The sequence below is a fragment of the Mustela nigripes genome, chromosome 7 (genome assembly GCF_022355385.1).
Source record: "Mustela nigripes isolate SB6536 chromosome 7, MUSNIG.SB6536, whole genome shotgun sequence".
Lineage (NCBI taxonomy): Eukaryota > Metazoa > Chordata > Mammalia > Carnivora > Mustelidae > Mustela > Mustela nigripes.
In genome coordinates this window covers 94567620-94586235 of record NC_081563.1, presented here as the reverse complement: position 1 = coordinate 94586235, position 18616 = coordinate 94567620, and the positions used below count along the sequence as shown (strand labels likewise).

The 18616-nt window shown below is 41.3% G+C and overlaps 2 protein-coding genes across 2 annotated transcripts in view; one reads left to right on the top strand and one right to left on the bottom strand.

Moving 5' to 3' along the window:
- Positions 1-10575, top strand: part of XRN2 (5'-3' exoribonuclease 2) — a 91362-nt gene extending 80787 nt beyond the window's left edge. The window contains exons 28-30 of the mRNA XM_059406443.1: positions 1965-2028; positions 7645-7783; positions 10023-10575. Of these exons, the coding sequence (XP_059262426.1) occupies positions 1965-2028; positions 7645-7783; positions 10023-10088 (269 nt within the window). The 3' untranslated portion in view covers positions 10089-10575. The remainder of the gene's footprint in view (positions 1-1964; positions 2029-7644; positions 7784-10022) is intronic.
- Positions 10576-16550: 5975 nt separating this feature from the next.
- On the bottom strand, positions 16551-18309 carry NKX2-4 (NK2 homeobox 4). Its single transcript, XM_059407888.1, has 2 exons — positions 17828-18309; positions 16551-17433 (listed from the first exon to the last, which is right to left on the bottom strand). The coding sequence occupies exons 1-2, from the start codon at positions 18276-18278 to the stop codon at positions 16817-16819; spliced, it is 1068 nt and encodes a 355-aa protein (XP_059263871.1). The 5' UTR covers positions 18279-18309; the 3' UTR covers positions 16551-16816.
- Between the last annotated feature and the right edge of the window lie 307 nt (positions 18310-18616).

The window sequence follows — 18616 nt, the reverse complement described above, 5'->3', positions numbered from 1 at the left end:
CCCTCCCCAGTGTCCATAACCCAGCCACCCTATCCTTCCCACCCGTCTCCTCCAGCAATCCTCAGTTTGTTTACTAAGATTAAGTCTCTTGTGGTTTGTCTCCCCCTCTGGTTTTATCTTGTTTAATTTTTCCCTCCCTTCCCCTATGATCCTATGTCTTATTTCTCAGATTCTACCTATCAGTGAGATCATATGATAATTGTATTTATCTGATTGACTTATTTCGCTTAAAGTAATACCCTCTTAAGTAATTACCTTAAAGTAATCCATCCATATTGTTGAAAATGGCAAGATTTCTTTTTTTTTTTTTTTAATGAGATGCCACCTTTCAATTCAGAATGGGTCTCTGCATGAAAATAATGGTGGTGAAGGCTTCCTGCTGCTTTCCAAGAAAAGCATCTGTTGTGGGTTTGGCTGCTGGACACTTCATGCTGGCCGAGGCGCAGTGCGCTTTGGCTGCCCCCCTGCTCTGGCCAAGGGTGGTTGTCTCTAGGAAAACTGTCTTCAGGGGGCAATGTCAGCCTTGTTGAGGTGGGGAGAGCCCAAAACAGTAGTAGTAGTTGTTCACACCATAATCATGTGAACAGCTAGATCCTCTGCTTGTCCCATGTTCTCCTTTGTGGGGCTTTTAAGCATAATTCCATTTTTCTCTCCACCTCCCCCCTTTTATAAGTAAACCCAGATTGCATTTTTTTGGTTCCTAACCAGAGATAAGCTTTCATTTCTTTTTTCCTTTAAGGAAGTAATTTTGAAAAGCATGTTTCTAGTTTGTGTTTCCATTAAAATGTGAGTCTGAATACATTATGGTAAGCCTTGTTGTCCTTGGGTCTCAGGAGTCTGGAGGAGGTTACTGTCCTCACACAGTGAACTCATTAGACAACTCCTGGAACCAGCTGTTTTAATTAGGTCACACACAGACCCTGCTGAAGGGTGGCCAAGGTGACTGCAAGACTGGAAACCGGAGCAGAACAGCACTTGGTTAACATGACCTGCTGAGCTGCTGAGTGCCGGCCTGACCGGTGTTTGGGGCTGCTCCTTTCAGCTCAGCTACGTGCAGGAGTAGCAGCCATTTAGTTGTTCCTTGGAGTCAGATGTTGCCAGTTCAGCTTTGTGTTAGAGGAGGAAGTTTGAGTCTCAGAAAACCATGGAAAAGTGGGTGGTCCCTTTATTAGCATCTTCTGGCCTGTGTTGGAGAAATGTGTGCCCTCCACTTTGTTGTGATAGCTAGGTAAGCCAGAGTTCCTTCCAGTTTCCGTGCTAAGGGGGAAATTCTCAGGATTTCTATTGAAGTTACTATTCTTTCAGTTGTATTTATGGAAAAGAACCTAAATTCCTTTCTTTTGCACAGCATTTAAAATAAAAATATGAAAAACATACCTTTACATACTCATACACACATACATAGGTAATAAGAGAGAAATGTGGGCGTTTAATGACTAAGACTCCTGAAACTATGTTTCATTATCAAAGGAAAAATAATAAAAAATTTACTGTTGATTTTGTATCTTTTTACATTTGTAGTTTGTATAATTATGCTAGTTTATTTAGTTTGTATTTTGTCTTTTTTTGTTTCAAGAAATTTTATTTATAAGATTATAATATGGGTAGCTGAATAGTGATTTCTTCTTAATTGAATTCTGGAGTTTCTTTGATGTTGAGTTGTGTCAGTTCTTTATATATTTTGGATACTAACCCTTTTTCAGATATATCATTTGCAAATATCTTTGGTTCTGTATGTTGTCTTTTAGTTTTGATTGTTGGCTTCAGTCTGCAGAAGCCTTTTATTTTGATGTAGTCCCACTAGTTTTATTTTATGCTTTTGTTTCCCATGCCTCAGGAGACCTATCTAGAAAAATGTTGCTGTGTCCTGTGTCAGAGAAATTACTGCCTGTGCTCTCTTCTAGGATGTTTATGGTTGTGATTACTTAAAATCTTCTGTTGACCCTTCCCTGTTTATTTTCCAGATATGAGGCCGCAAGATTCCTGGCGGGGTCCTCCTCCTCTTTTCCAGCAGCAAAGATTTGACAGGTAATATTAAAGCAAACATGACTTTTAAATATTTTTCCACATCAACATTTGAGGTTTGGGCTTTCTCCAGTGTTTGAAATGTACTTTCTTCCCTCTGAACAGTTTATGTTGTGCTTCTTTTAGGAAAATAGATGCCAAACACATTGAATTAAAAGACTCCTCTTTATATACTTTCCCACTTCCCTTGGTCCTTGGCCTTTATTTTAGTGAATGTTTTAAGGTGGCCTGAAAAATGCAACACAGCGGGCTTAAAATTGTATTAGGTTTTGGTCAGGCTAAACAAATTTCTTTTTATAAGGCTTGTGCAGCTTAATGAGGCATAACTAATGGTGTTCCACTTTTATCATTTCTGTGCGGGCAACACCGCATTAGTACAGACCAACCATTGATTCTTGCTACAGACCTCTTGAAGTCCTAATCAGCTTCTTTGGTACAACTTTTTCAGGGCTGACAAGCCTATTGTAGGGCAGTGTCACTGTAGGTCAGTAGTTATTAGTTGCCACTGAAAACAGTTTCTTTAACTGCTTAAGACTGAACTGAATTAAACGCAGAAGGGACTCAGAAAAGGATTATGGGATCTGCAGTCTAATAAGTACTGGGGACTAGGAAGAGTGTGACATGGTTTAATAACGAGGGATGTTTGACTTACGTTCTTTCATTGATAAGTTGTGTGCTCCTAAGTCAGGTGGTTTCTACATGACAAGACAGCTAGGCATATTATGAATAATTATATTAACATCTGTAGAATAATTTTTTACAAGGCAGCTTTCAAACCTATCATTTTATGCTGGTTTGCCAGCATCAGTAAATGCTGAAACCAATTAAACCTATAGTAACGTTTCCCTCTTTGCCTTCCCAATTCTAATCTGTTTTGTTCCCCTCTCTTTTACTGTTTTAGCAGTCTGATCATCTGAAATGAATAAAAGTGTTGTTATGAACGGAATTATAAATGTTGCTCCCCTTTTAAGAAAACTTTCTTTGGAGATTCCCAAACTTCATTTCACGATTTTCTTCAAGAAGATAAAAGAAATCATGTTACTAAATTATGTATTAATAGTAGCAACTACTTAGTGCAAGCTGCTTTTTAAATTTAAGATGACTCATACAATGCCTGAATTTATGTATTGTTTTCAATGTAAGTGCCCCAAGCATACCCTACTTCCACATCTTTGGGATACGACCATTTTCAGACAAATTAGAAAATGAGTAAGGCGTAAATTTTTCCTAAATTACAAATTACCACATTGGAACTGATCTCATTTTAAATAACTGTCTTTCTGCTTTAAGTTTGTTGAGTTTGATTTTCAGTTTCCCTACTTTGTTGCTTGCTTCTCTCCCGTGTTGTTAATAATCACGAACTTTTACAGTCTGCCTACGAAGTGTCAGCACTGTAAGCGAACATGCCTTTAGAAAAGACTTCATTTATTCCTCCTAGCAAGCCTCTGAAGTAGCTGTTTTTTTTACAGATGAGGAAACCTAGGTACACAGCAGTCGAGCAGTTTCCATACATTTCTCTTTTGTACCATTCTTTACTAAGAAACTTTGACTTGAACAAACAGAACTTTTTAGAATGCCTGTGTGAACATAATGTTATAGTAAAGCTGTAGGGACTTAGAGGAAATAAAGGATCTCCTTCCACTTTTGAGACATTCTTTCTTCCTTTCCAGTAGCTTTGCTTCCCTCTAGACACTGAAAGATGTCCTAAGATCATCACCATTGTCCTGATTTCCATCAGGTTTTTGTTCTTCTGCCCTAGCCAAGTACTTGTATTGTATCCTGACTGTCTTTGTGAACCCAGCAGGTTAGGGACAAGTTTTGTGGAGCATTCATTTTTGGTCTAGTTTCATTTGGAAACTTGAAATACTACCTTAAAGCAGAAGTTAAATGTGAGCATAAGAAAATTCTTAGACCATGTCATTTAAGAAACGTAACATTCATAAAGAAAACAAAGTTTGAATTCAGCCACGTGAAATTTGTCCATTAACCTGTTAGCAGATACAGACTGACAAGTGTGTCTAACCATTCTGACTTCACAAAGCATAGAGGTGAAAATAAAAACTTGTAGTCACTTTGACTTTACTGAGATGTGACACAACTGGTAAGTAGTAGAATTCTTACTGGAACCAGTTTTACTGTTTTTTTAAAAAATATTTTATTTATTTATTTGACACAGGGAGAGCACAGGCAGGGGGAGCAGCAAGGAGAGGGAGAAGCAGGATCCTCACTGAGCAGGGAGCCTGACCCAGAGCTTGGGCCCAGGACCCCAGGATCATGACCTGAACTAAAGGCAGACACTTAACCTGCTGAGCCACCCAGGCAGCCCTGATCCTTCTTATTAGTTCAGTACTTGCCCATTTCACTATTTTGGGTATTTGGTTGAGAACCCTACTAGAAAAGAAAATGTTGAATGTACTTTTTTTTTTTTTTTTGCTAAAATACACTGTTTCTTGAATTTTCCTAGTTTGAAGTAGTATCTATACTCCATATGTTCATTGCATTTAAAAATACAACAGGGGGCACCTGAGTGGCTCATTGGGTTAAGCCTCCCGACTCTTGATTTTGCCTCAGGTCATAATCTCAGGGTTGTGGGATGGAGCCCTACCTCAGGCTCGTGCTCAGCAGGGAGTCTCCTTGAGATATCTTTCTCCCTCCGTCTCTCTGCCCCTCCCTTGCTTCACTCATGCTCTCTTTCTCTGTCTCTCTCAAAAATAAATAAATCTTTAAAAAAAAAAATACAACAGGAACTGCCTCACCCTTGCCTTCTCATGCAGAGACAAGCCAGCTCAAACTGAGTGAATGGTAGAGAGTATTTGAGTTCTCTTCCTCGCTAGAGTTCTGCCCTGTTGTGTGTGTAATTCTTGCCAGGGAAGACTTCTCTTTTCTGGCCATATCCAAGGTGGCCATTTACTTTTTAACTTATGGGCATTAGGCTTAGTCAGTCATGGAAAATCTTTAAAAACTGCCATATATGTAAATTTCAAATATCCAGATTGGTCATAGTGACTTCATATTGTAAGCTACTTTCCAAAATGGGAATTTAGAAACTTAAGAATTTTTTTTTAAGATTTTATTTATTTATTTGACAGAGAGAGAAATCACAAGTAGGCAGAGGGGCAGGCACAGAGAGAGGGGGAAGCAGGCTCCGCTGAGCAGAGAGCCTGATGAGGGGCTCCATCTCAGGACGCTGGCATCATGACCTGAGCTGAAGGCAGACTCTTAACCGACTGAGCCACCCAGGTATCCCAAAACTTAAGAATATTGTTGTCATAGATAGAAACCAAAAAACAGAGTCTTAACCATAGAGGGCAAACTGCTGGTTACTAGAGGGGAAGTGGGTGGGGGATGGGTGAAATAGGTGATGGGGATTAAGGCACTCACTTGTCATGATAAGCACCAGGTGATGTATGGAATTTTTGAATCACTGTGTGTACACCTAAAACTAACACTGTGTTTTAATTATACTGGAATTAATTTTTTTAAAAAAACATTAAAAAAAAAAAAGAAAATCGAATGTTGGCAGTAATGTAAATATATATATGTAGTTGCCATCCATGATGCCAAATGCCTCAGGTAAGTTGTCTCAGTAGATAGCTACTAATTTAAAAAAGGTAAAATGTGTCAACCTCAGTACTTTGGTCCCAGATTTAAAGTGTATTTTTGAAGGTAAATTTACTTGTAACTACTTGCAAATTAATACAATTAGTATAGAAATATGGTAGACCTGTGGAAAAGAAAGGACTGCCAGTAAAAAGCAAAAGAGGATGGTACCTGTGTCTCCTACTGTTCTTTTTATTTAATTTCAATTTAAATATTTTTATAAAAATTATCTTTCAAAAACATTTTAAGTAATTATTTTGAACAAAAAGAGGACTTTGTGCTTTTAAACTGTGGCTTTGTTTCTAACCTATTTTTAGAATATAAAATAATGTAAAATTGCATTTATAATATCGTCCATACCAGCAGATTTTCCAGAAACCCAGTTGAGTGAGTTTGATCATTGCAGAACTGAAAATAAAAATTGATTACAGTTAACACAATGTGTGAGTTGCATCTTTGGTATGTTATGTGGGCTTTATGTTAATGGCCCAGTTTTGATAAGCCTCCTTGGTTACAGTACAAAACATTAACCCCTCACTCCTTAGAGAGCAGAAGAGAACATTCCTATCTCTCTGCATAATTGTTCTTTCCAAAGAGATGGGACACTCTTACTAAAATATATTTGTATTAGTAATGAGCCTGAAAAATAATAAAAGCCCTGAATATATGGATATTCCCTCTGAAATATATTTTTTGAGTACAGCAGATTTTATTGGTTAAAGCTCTGGTTTCACCACTAACTGTGAAGAATAGTATTGGCTTCTCTATAGTTCTTCAAGGAGTTGTTCTTTGAGTCATCACACAAAAAGAATTATCTTTGGTATTTAAAAAAAAAACAAAAAAAAAAACAGCTCCAAGTGAAGGCAAAGAAAATGGGAGGGTAGAGAGGATGGATTCAGGTTTGAATAGCTGTGAGAAGAATGCATTACCCAGCATTACCCAGTGAGCCCAACTTCAAGCTGTTCCCCCCACCCCCAGCACCTGGGAAGTGAAATTCATATGCTGGTATGATTGCAGTTAATGCTTTAACAATTTTAGAATTCTGTGATTTTTCCTAAAATCTGTAATGGCCTCAAAGCATCTGGTGTTAAAATATATTGGAGAATTTTGCTTCTATTCTTTATAGTGACTGTTCTGTAAAATGGAAGTTGAAAATGCCTCGATAAAATTGTTTCTTACATGGTGATTATCTTTAGAAGGTGTATCTTGGCTACATTGTTTATGTGACAGTTTTATATTATTACTTAATACTTCATACCTGTTGCTTTGTATCTGCAAAGTTAAAATAGGCACTTGAAGACAATTAAAACATTTCTTTTGACTAGTAATCCGGGCCGGCAAACTGGGTTCTAATAGCTGTTGAATTTGTGTTCCCATGTAAACTGTACACCAAATGCCAGTCAGCCCATGCCAATTAGTGCTCATGTTGCTAGGTCACCATGGTCAATTGAAAACTGCATCAATAGAACTTGAAAAGGTTTCCTCCCGATCAGACCTTCTGACATATTGAGCAGAATAATGGATGGGAAAAAACAGCCAAGTCCCCTACCCTAGATTCAAAATACTGAGCAGTAAGAATTCATTTGCAACCTGCAATTAATAGAAAGAATGGACTCCAAGAACGAGTCTAGACATTTTTAAAAATAAAGCCCATTTTCCTGTCTTGTACATGTTTACTCTTTGGATAGCATCTTAAATGTAACCAACTTGGTGATCTTGGGTCCAAATATTCAAGTGACCGAAAAGGAAATTTCATAGTTGAAAATGAACAAAATATTTTAAGTCATACGTTCCTGATTCATTCGAGTTTAGATCCCTCTTCTTTAAATGCTGATACTTAAACATGTTAGACTACATTGAATATGAGGGGCGTAAAGATCGCTCTGATGTTGTATGTCCCATTTGACAAATGCAGGCAAATTTGATTGTCCTAAGAGTTGGAGATGATGCTAGCCAGTTTGAGACTTTGAGCTATGTAACAGGTTTGACTTATAATGCAGACATAATACTTCTCCACAGAGGCGTTGGGGCTGAACCTCTGCTGCCATGGAACCGGATGCTCCAAACCCAAAATGCAGCCTTCCAGCCAAACCAGTACCAGATGCTAGCTGGACCTGGCGGGTATCCACCCAGACGCGATGATCGTGGAGGGAGACAGGTGATACAGTGTGGGCTGTGGGATGAAAAGCATGCTGTACACTTGGTACTTAGCCTTGCTTCTCAGGACACTGTATTTTCTTAAGAACATTTCTGGATGAGATACTGGTAGTGTCGGTCAGCTGAACTTGGTTCCCTCAATTTAAAATGTATATAGAGTGAGTCTATACCTTACTATATCTGCTACACCCTGAAGATGCTAAAGGTTTTCCAGCCCCAGAGCTCTTTTAATCATAGCGGTCAGTAATATTTAGCACAAATAGAGTCAGTTGCCAAAACATTTTTTTATCCTTTAAGGATGTTCTTTGTAGTAGTAGAAACTAGATTTCATAGTAGATAATTTTATAGAAACTGAAAGTAACAGTCTACCCTTTTAGCTGTTACCTTTATTCATCTTAGAAGTCTCCTCTGTCTTGATTCATCTGGGATACCCCTTTTCATGGAAAGAAATATCTCCTTCATTATTTCCCACATATGTTTTTAGCTAAATTTAAATAGCTTTACAACGAGTAAAACAATTCCTAGACAAATTTATTTAGCATGTGTGAGCTTCATTTCCTTCTCTGTAAAGTATCCAGTTTAAGCAGAATTTAAGACAGAGGTCTGTTTGCCTCAGTCTATTTGTCCCCCCAGCCATTTGACGCCTGGCTAGTATTTACGTGCTCTGCAATCAAATCCTTGCCAGAGAACAGGGTCAGAATGCTACGATTTAGTGTGTGCAATGTTCATGGAGTTTAGCACCTGTGGTGATTTGAAGTGGATTTAAAATTGCTTACCTGGTGTTGCCTACAGGCCTTTTGCATTGCTTCAAATATTAATTTTACACAGGTTCTTGGCATGTGGTCCCTTTGTGTAAGACCTCTCTTTTGACAGCTTAGAAAGATATTTTTTTTTTCTACACATTTTTGTTTATCTTTTTACAAGGCTATTCACTTTATAAGAAAATAATCATCATAATTATCTTTTGAGAGAATTTTGTTAAAATTTATTAAAATCTGTTCATAGAATTTTATTTTGAATTACTGTCAGCCCCAGAGGTCTAAAAATCATATCAGTAGTTTGCCATTTTATGCTGAAGAGTTGATGGGATGATAGTAGGCAGTCTACAAAATGAGTATTACTGAAATGGGGACATACTTATAAATTAGAAGAAACCCTGGAGAATTTTTAGTCCGATTACCTCATTTTCCAAGTGGGAAACAGCGTTGGCAGCAGAGCTGTGGCCTGGCTGCCGGGTTCTTCTGAACCCAGTTCCTCTGGTTTCTCATCTCCTTCAGAGAAGGTCTTCCCTGGAAGAAACTCTCTGTTTTTACAGCAGGTAAAATCGTTATTCATTTAGAAGATACAAACCAATTGGTAAATTATAATTCTTTTAGGACCTTTTACAAATACATTTCTTTTTCTCACTCTTTTTTTTTTTTTTTTTTTTTACAAATACTTTTTCTTAAATCACGGGTTTTGAAGTACTATTAAATTGCAGAAGTTCATTGTTAAAAAAGTGTAATTATGACCACTCTATTTAGTGATGTTTATATGACTAAAAATAAAGCCTTAATGGTCTACACATACTCATTCTAATTTTTAAACCACTGAATGACAACACTGGGCCAGGGAGTGGGGTGGAGAGTCTGTTTCAGAATCCTAGAGGCCTAGAAAGGGAATTGTGAGGGAGTTTTTTTGTACAGAAATTTTATTTGTAAACTTACTAGGATATGTTGTGAATGTCACTAGTAATTATGTAATAATCTAATGTGTTACTTAATACTCTACTATTTATAGCTAAACATACCCCAAAAAAATCCCTAAAATTAATAGTTCATTAGGCCTCAGCTGCTTTATCAAGCTCTTGTCTTAGTTAAACAAAATGACTTTTCCAGCGTATGTCTAAAGTTGATGTGGACATCTTACCACAATGTGACTTGAATTACTGCTAGGGGTGGCAGGGAAGATTGAGAACCACTAGTCTTTTACACAGGTCCCTTCACTGTAGTTCATTTGTGTGCATTTTAAGGAGTTTCTTAAGTGCATGTTATAGCTCCTTTGGGTAGTTTTCAGTGGTACCATTTATAGCAAGCTTTGCATGAAACTGGGGGTTTCTATTTATGAAAGACCTTCCATGTTAAATACTTTTAAGACCTATTCAGCTTCTCTATGGTGTGTTTTTCCAGAGAGATATAAAATTAATTTCTTTGAAGGGGTGTTAATCCAGAAGATAAACTCTTGCTTTTGCTTATTTACAGGGATATCCCAGAGAAGGAAGGAAATACCCTTTGCCACCACCCTCAGGAAGATACAGTTGGAATTAGGCTTTTGTAAAGTTTTCCCAAATCCTTTCATCATTCTACAATTCTATGCTATTTGTGGAAAGATTTCTTTCTCAAGTAGTAGTTTTTAATAAAACTACAGTACTTTGTGTATTTCTTTTAACTGTGTATATTTCTACTGACCTGATCTCACTGTTTATGTTGCTTTCCAAAGATGTGTGTTGCATAATACAGTGGATCTGAATTTATTATTGCTTGTAAAACACATTTGATGGAATAGGAATACTGGTTTTTCATTATGGTTAAAATCAAACCAGCTGTGGATTTTAAAACACAGTATATTCTAGATCATCTAAGATCCATGCTGATTTTTAATGCACAAGAATTAGGTATGAACTCCTGAGCTGGAACCCTCAACTAACTAGAGTATATATTGTTCAGTATTTCTTTGGAAACATTTCATTAATGTACTTGTCTTATGGAAATTTCGGGACTTTAGTAAAAAAGAAAAAAGACAAAAAACTGAAAACTCTGGTGTCTTGTGTCCTTATTATAGAATTTCAACATTGAAAATCTTGGCCATGTGTTGTTTTAAGTCATTTTTTCAGACAATCATTTCTATAATTAGATGTCAAAAGAACACCAATGAAGAAGGAAGACAACCCAACGAACTCTTATGTTAGTATGTGAGCTACTGACTTGGCTAAGAATAAGTTACTTATGTTTTATAAATTTCATATAGACTTGTCCTTCAGTTTTAAGGCTTGTTTTACATCTTTAAGAAAAGCTGAAAAGTTTAATTTGTAGCTACTTAGCCTGTGCTCCTTAGTGTATTTTTTGCATTATTTTGTAATAATTTCAGTTTGTACTCATTTTTTTTTTTTTTTTTTGCTAGTCAGCACACTTACTCCTTAAATTTATTCTTGATGTTCATACATGGCATTTTCATATGCACTTTCATTTGTTTGCCACAACAAATTTACACACATGTGTAAAGACTTGCTGCTTTGTTACTATTTGCTTATTCTAGCCTAAGATTGTAGAATAAGGTTTTTCTTTGACCTTCTGATTTAGGACATTTTCGCTTAATACTTCAACTAAGGCACACTTGTTAATCTTAGCCTATGCAGAGAAAAGGCCACCTTAATCTTAAATAAGAAGGTATTTTGAAGCTGTTGAGTTCTTTGCTGGTGACGTCCTTCATTGTTAAGACAAAGCCTCTCTGCTGGGAATTAACAACACAACCATTATAACCTTCACAATATGTTAAAGTGATAACACCTTTTAAATTTCTCTATGTTCCAAAAACTACAAATGGATAGCCACCTAAATCAAGTATTTCATATTCCAGAGGAGCCCATATAAATGTCCTACTCTCTATAGCTTCATAGATACCTCAAACCCACACTTCCACAGAACCTATATTTTCTCAGATTTGGTTTTTTTTTTTTTAATTTTTAGCTGTTATAAATGTGTATAAAATAATTGTTTTTGGTTGGCCTATACACAGTTACATATAACTGTTAAAATGTTTTAATTTGAATGTTTAAAGTATTTTGAAGGCGTCTAAGCCAAAAGCCTGTGGAAAAGCTTTGCCAGCTAGATTCCCTCTACCTGGTGAGGTGTCCTGGAGGACACCTTCCCCCTAGATAAACCCTCATTGACAGGCCTGCTCCATTCCTTCATCCTTGCTCCCTCCTTTTGCTCCTTACTCCTCCTTCCTCTCCTTCCAACTTGTCTCCCCAAGTCTGAATCTGCCAGAAAAATGTCCCATTATTTCAACAAATGAAGGCTTCTTAGAACTTCAAATAGAATATTTAAAGCTATAAGCATTCCCTCCATATTCGGATATAAAAATAGTTAATGAACCCCATTTAAATAACTACTCATACTATCTAAGTAGGAGACAGGTTTTCAGGGTCTTCTATTAAAGATGCTTAAAAATCTTAGAACATGGAACAGTGATACTATTGTAGCTCTAAGGGCCCTTAATGAGCAGTTGTCTTCCCTTTAAGGATCAAATGAGGTAATGCACGTTAAAATAACAAAGCCATCCACAAACTATTAGATTGCCATTTGGCGTTACAAAGGCAAATTGAGTGTAATGAGCTATGGTTAATTTTCGTCCTAGGGCGAGGGACGTCTGGGCGGGCCGGGGTGGAGCTGAGGGTTGTGAGCTTCCATTTTCCGCGGGGCGCACCTCCGACCGAGTCGAGGGCCTCCGGGCGCGGTGACATCGCAGCCGGGCGGGACAGTGGCGGCGTCCGGGAGCCACTGGCCTGGCGCGGCGGGGACAGACGGGCTCTGAGGCAAGGTCCCAGGCCCGCGGGCAGGCGCGCCGGCGGGGCGAGTTAGCGCACCCCATCCACACGCTCCTTTCGGCGCCCGCTGCCTCTCGCGCCCGCGTTCCGACCCCGCGTCCAGCCGCTCGCCGGCTCGGGAGCCCCGCGAGCCGCCGGTGTCTAGTATGGTGGGCACAGGAAAGTTCAAACCCCCGGCCCGCAGTCTGGAAGTGTGGTTTCCGCCGCCGCCAAGCTCAAAGTGAATTATTGCAGCCGCAGCCCTCGGTTCCTGGAAGTGGCGCTGCAGCTTTTTCACCTGCTCGTTTTAGCGTCTCAACTCCCTGCACGAAATGCAAACACCGAGCCTGTAAGGGGATAGCGGAGCTCTTCCTTCCAAGGCTGCAGTTTTAAGTTCTAAGTCTGAGCGTAAACCAAACCTAGCTAAGCTTAGAAATCTGAAGTTCAGACATTCTCTTAAGAGTCAGCTAAGATTCCCCATTCCCGGACTGCTGAGAGCTGCCAGGCTCCGTCCCGCTAGTCCGACGCCTCTTTCTGATCGCTCCAGAGGGTCAGGGAGCGGAGTTCTCGCCAGACTCTTCTAATTTCTAATTAGGAAAAAAGTCAACAAACAATAAAATAAGAAATGGCCCGTTCTCGACAGATTTTTCCTCCACTCAGGGTAAAGTTAATCTCTTGTGTTGCTTGTTTCTGGATTTCGTATTTACGGAATGAGGAGGGCTAAAAGGAAACATGCTTTGATTTTTTTTTATGTGAAATGGGAATAGAGCTATATTCACTACTGCAAAATAGCACAACTTAGAGTTACGCAATGTTCGTGGTTAAACCTTTATTAGAAGTTACCTAAACAATAACTGAAATAGAGGTTACACGGGATTTAAAAAATAAAATAAAAGGCATTTCATTCAATTTTGGGTACACATTTCATCGAGTTGCGTGTATACATCTAAAGCAAAAACAATGAAACCAAAAAACTCTCCCAGAAGCTTCCACTACCCCAAAATGAAAAATGATAAAATAAAAGTGATCCTGAAATCACAAAGTTTTCTAAGTACTTACTAGGGAGAGCAAATTCCTGATGGAATGTGAATGCAGAGCCTGTCTGGCATTTTCTCTGAATCTTCTCCAGATGCTCACCAGTTCTCACTAGCATTCTCACTAGCAGTTTAAAAAAAAAAACTATCTAAATTTTTTTTTTTTTTTTTTTTTTTTTTAGTAAATTGTATCCTAATTCCCTGTCTCATTGGGTTTGGGCATGACAAGTAGCAGCATTTTAAAAAACTGGACCGAAAATGTCAACATAAAGGGTTGTTTTCACACAAGCTACTGTTGTGTTAAATCATTGGGCAATATCATTCATGCTTTGAACATCTGAAACTTGTACTGCCACTACATAATGCATTATTTATGCACAAATTCATATCTAAAAACCCAGTCCATGGGTCTTTGTGATTGTGGTTCGCAAATTTACTCCGAAAGTCTTTTAAATCAGCAGTATTCAATGCAGCTAACAAAGACATTCTTTGGAAGGTGCTTGCATTTAGTGACCAGGATAGAGGTTCTGATTTGCTTTAAATTGAAAGTAAACAATTGCTAGCAGAATGGAGTTTGGACACAACATCTGTGTTGATAAAAGTCTGGCTACTTGTTTTGACCATCGGGTTTTAATTCTAAGCAAAACCTTAAATAGAAAACTGGGTTACACCCTCTATGCTTTCTATACAAAACACCATTCCTGCGCCTTCAACATTGCACACTGCCACACATTCAAAGCTTCAATTCATATCCCAATGAAGATTACAGAAAAGTACCTGCAATCCCTGCTGTTCCTCTCTGCAACTTTGCTTCTGGGTTTTTGTTTCTGTGCCTCAACTGGAAAAGATAAGCTTGTTGTGAAACCCCAAAACATTTAGGAAAATATCACATCTGCAGTTAGCATTTCTGGAACCCAGTTTTGCTCTGGCCTCTGCTAAACTTTGAGAGGGCTTTGTTCCACTCAGACCCTGCCTCGGCCCTCCCTCTTGGTTGTGAAGACACTTATCCTCCTCTTCAGTTAATGAGTTTCACCTAGTCTGGCCGTTTGTGTTTTTATAAAAGATCTGCAAAGCACTAATTGCAACAGAAGAAAAAAAGCTCTTGCTTTGCATTAATCAGAATGCAGAATTCTATAGTAAAAACATTTTCTATTCCAATGTTTCAAGAACCAAACCTTATCCTAATTTCAGAATGTGCACACATAAACTCTGTGAATTTCTGGGTGTAGGATGTTAAGCCATCTGCAGCGATTACTTCTGGCAGTGGTTCCTTTACTACTTAAAGGAATGCTGAAGGGAAAAAACATGCCTACAGCAAATACACTTTAGAAAATACTGTATAAAGAAGGCTGTTTTTTCTTAATGATCTTTTGGATACAGAGTTCACTTAATCTAAGGGACTCTTTGTTCCAGAAATAAATTATCAATGGAAAAATTGTCCATGAAGATTGTTTTCTTTAAAAATGTTACTTGGAGCCTTTAGTCCATAAGCTAGTATTGGTAAGTATTGGGTTGTAATAGGTATATATATCGCAAACCATGTGGACTTTCGGAACACATTTCCTAGAAGTTAAATTTCAGAATTCTGGTACTGATGTGAGGGAATCAAATCAATATAGAAAAGCATTTTGAAATTTGGCATATCAGTAATAATTACGCTAGCTTGGCAAAAATTTTGAAAGTCAGTTCTATCAATATGCAAAAACCCAAAGTGGGAGAATTTTCTGTAGGTGTATTGCATCATTTTTATATTATTTTCTTGCTCAAATTATTTCCTTTTATGTAAATAGTTTTTTAAAAAAATTAGTTCTCATTTTCCCAAAAATGCATTCACATGCCGTTGATAAAGCTGATCCCTTACTTGTTCAGTGGTTGTTTTTTCCCTCTGTGAAAGGGACTGGAGTTTTATTATTATTATGTAAAATACAGTTTAGAGAAAGTGCAGGTTTAATTTCTAAAACACCTTCTGAAGGATTCACTTTGTACATTCAGAAAAACACCCAAACAATGAAGTGAAATGAAATGTTTCAGTCTCAAACTAATTCTAAAACTTCAAATGTGTAAGAGTTTTAGGGTCTCTGTTAAGTAGTTGTGATCATCTATAAATCACAATTCATCCATGTTAGGTCTTTAATTTTCATTCGTTTTATAAGCTAACAATCTTCAGCTTGCTTTTGGTATTTTAACTCCAATACCAGTTATTTAAATCATGAGTAAACTGAGCTGCGGTGTCATGTCATGCCAGGAGGTGGGGGTGGAGAAAAAAGCCAAACCAAAATAAAACCTATACAACTTAGTGAAAAAGAAATGACCACTTGACTTTAACCAAAAAAGTACTTAAGATTCTTTTAAGTTATATTTAAATATTCATTTGAAACATAAGAAATATAAATTGCCATATTAAAGAGTAAATACATTATTTGTACAATAAAACACCAACAAAATCGGTGTGCAACCCCTATTAAGTTGTAAATATGATGGGAAAATTATAAATAATTCTTACTCTTTACATTCTTATTACAATTCAACAAATCACCTTCTCTTCCTTCTTGACATGCTTTGAAATATAGAGATTGATGTCAATTTTAGCAAATTTGCTTGCTTGTTCTAGTATTTTATCAAGGTATTCAAATTCAGATAAGCAAATAACTTAGAGCAAATAACAGATCTACGGAAAGACAGCGTGCATTTATTTTATCAGCTGATTTTGGGAGACCAGATTCCACATAAGAAGTAGTTTACAATCCTTCCTTCTTATGAGCCGCTTCTTACGGTAGGAAATATCCTCTTTTAGAGTAATGTAGAAACACTCATTTGCCAAATAACGATCAAAACATTTTAAAATCGCCATTAAACTTAAAAAGCTTTATCAATCCATATAAGCAGTTATTTTGATTATTTTTATTCCATTTCTCTATTACCTAAATGGCAATAATTCCCCTGCAATAATGTTGCTATGTGCATGATCCATCTTGAGCTACAATGTACTTTCAATCAAACATTAATGAAATTGCACTTAATGGGGAGGCCTTTGAAAATTAATCTCTCAAGTTCCACTCCAAAAAAGAATTCATTATTAAAGCTGGGTTGGTTTTTTGAGCTACAAACACCAACAAAGTTTCCAACTTTTAAAACTCTTGAGAGCTTTGGTTAGGACGTGGTGGATGTGGACTCAGCCAGCTTTCCGAATAATTTAGGAACTTCTGAAGGAGTAAATCACCACCTCACAGCCTCCTGGTGTCAGTCCCGGGACTGTCGCTGTTCCCCACCCCCAGCAAAGAGGTGCCGAGGCTGCCCCTCTCCACGACCCGTTCATTAGTTTCTGATAGCCGTGTACGTAAGAGTCCGCTTCGGTGTGTTTCCCCCATCCGTTCTCGAAGTTTCTTACACAGCCTGCGCGCCGCAGGCCGGACCCCGCCCCGGGGCACCCGCGCGGTCACCACGTTCTGCCATAGAGCAGGTTGGCGCCGAGCACGCCGCCGCCGTAGTCCCCCGCGGTCGCGTCCAGGGCCGCCAGACCGCCCCCCGGCCCGTGCAGCGCTGGCGGGCTGGGTGACAGCTCCTCGAGCTCAGGCGCCGGCGTCGGGGCGGGCGGCTGCGGGCCGGCCTGGCCGGGTGTCGGGGTGCTGGCACCGTTCTGGCACGGCTTGCCGTCCTTGACTAGCACGGGCACCGCCACGCGACGCGGGGACGGCGGCGGGGGTGGTGGCGGTCCCAGGCCACCCTCCTGCTGCAGCTGCTGCGCCGCCTTGTCCTTGGCCTGCCGCTTCATCTTGTAGCGGTGATTCTGGAACCAGATCTTGACCTGCGTGGGCGTCAGGTGGATCATGCTGGCCAGGTGCTCGCGCTCGGGAGCCGATAGGTACTTCTGCTGCTTGAAGCGACGCTCCAGCTCGTAGACCTGCGCCTGCGAGAAGAGCACGCGGCGCTTCCTTCGCGGCGCCGCCGCAGCTGCATGCAGCGGCGCCAGCGTCTTGGCGGCGTCCGCGATGCCCGTCAGCGACCCCATGCCGGCTACGTTCACGCCCGCTGATGGCCCCATGAACCTGGAGACTGGGGAGGGCCCCAAGGGGAGAAGCCGGGTGAGCGCCAGGCCTGCTGGGATCCTGCTCCCGCCGCCGCCCCAAGCTCTTCACACCGCGCGGCCCGCGACGCCGGTGGGACCCCCGCTGGTCCCAGCACCTTACGCGCACCCCGGGCCGGGTCCCAGGACACCCTCCGCGAGCCCCCAGCCAGGTCCCGGCACCCTCCGCGCGCCCAGGAGCCCGGCACCCACCGCGCGCCCCCGGCTGGGTCCCAGGACGCCCCGCGCGCCCGAGCCGCGTCCCAGGACCTCTCGCGCGCCCGTCCCGCCCGGGACCCTCGGCTCCGCGCGCGCACCGGGCTGCGATGGGCAAAGCCCGCGCCGTCCGCCTGCCCTCAGTCCCGCGCTGCCCGCCCCGCTCACTTGACGAGTAGCGCGGATCCGGGTTGGCGCCGTACCAGCCGGTGGCCGCGGCGGCCGCACCGCCCCGCATGCCGTCCGTGTAGGCGGGCAGCTCGCCCACGTTGCCCAGGCCGCCGTTGCAGTAGCCGCCCATGGCGCCGTGCGAGAACTGCGAGACGCCCGGCGGCATGTGGTAGGTGGCGGCTGCCGCCGCCGCCGCGGCTGCCGCCGCCGCCGCCGCCGCCGCGTTGTGGCCCGCCATGGCGTGGGGCGGCTGCATGCCCGCCACCGCCGCCGCCTGCGAGGAGGGGCCGAGCGGCGGCGCACGGTAGGCGGCCGCGGCCCCCAGGGGCGCCCCCAGGCCGGGCGGCGCGCCGTCCATGGCGCCGCCGAACTTCTTGTAGGTCTCCTCGATGGGGCTCAGGATGTCGGACACGGAGAAGGGCGTCGTGTGCTTGGGGCTCAACGACATGGCTCGGCGAACGGCCAGGTAGGGGGGCCCGGGGCGGGCGCAGGCGGGACGCGGCGGCCGCTCGTCGCCGCCACCCCGGCTGCGGCGGCAGCGCCTGTGACGAGGAGTCGGCGGCGCGGCGAGCCCCCGAGCCGCGGGATCTGGGGTTTATTTTAGTCCGCCGCCAGGTTTACGACAGACTCGGGGGGCGGAGCAACATCCCAAACGAGCAAACAATGGTCATTGACATCTTTTTCTCTACCCCCCCCACCCCCGTAATGGAGGCAAAAAAGGTAAAGGGGGCAGTTGGGTGTTTCTTGAGAAGATCACACCCCTCTGCTTTCTCCATCCTTCCCGCC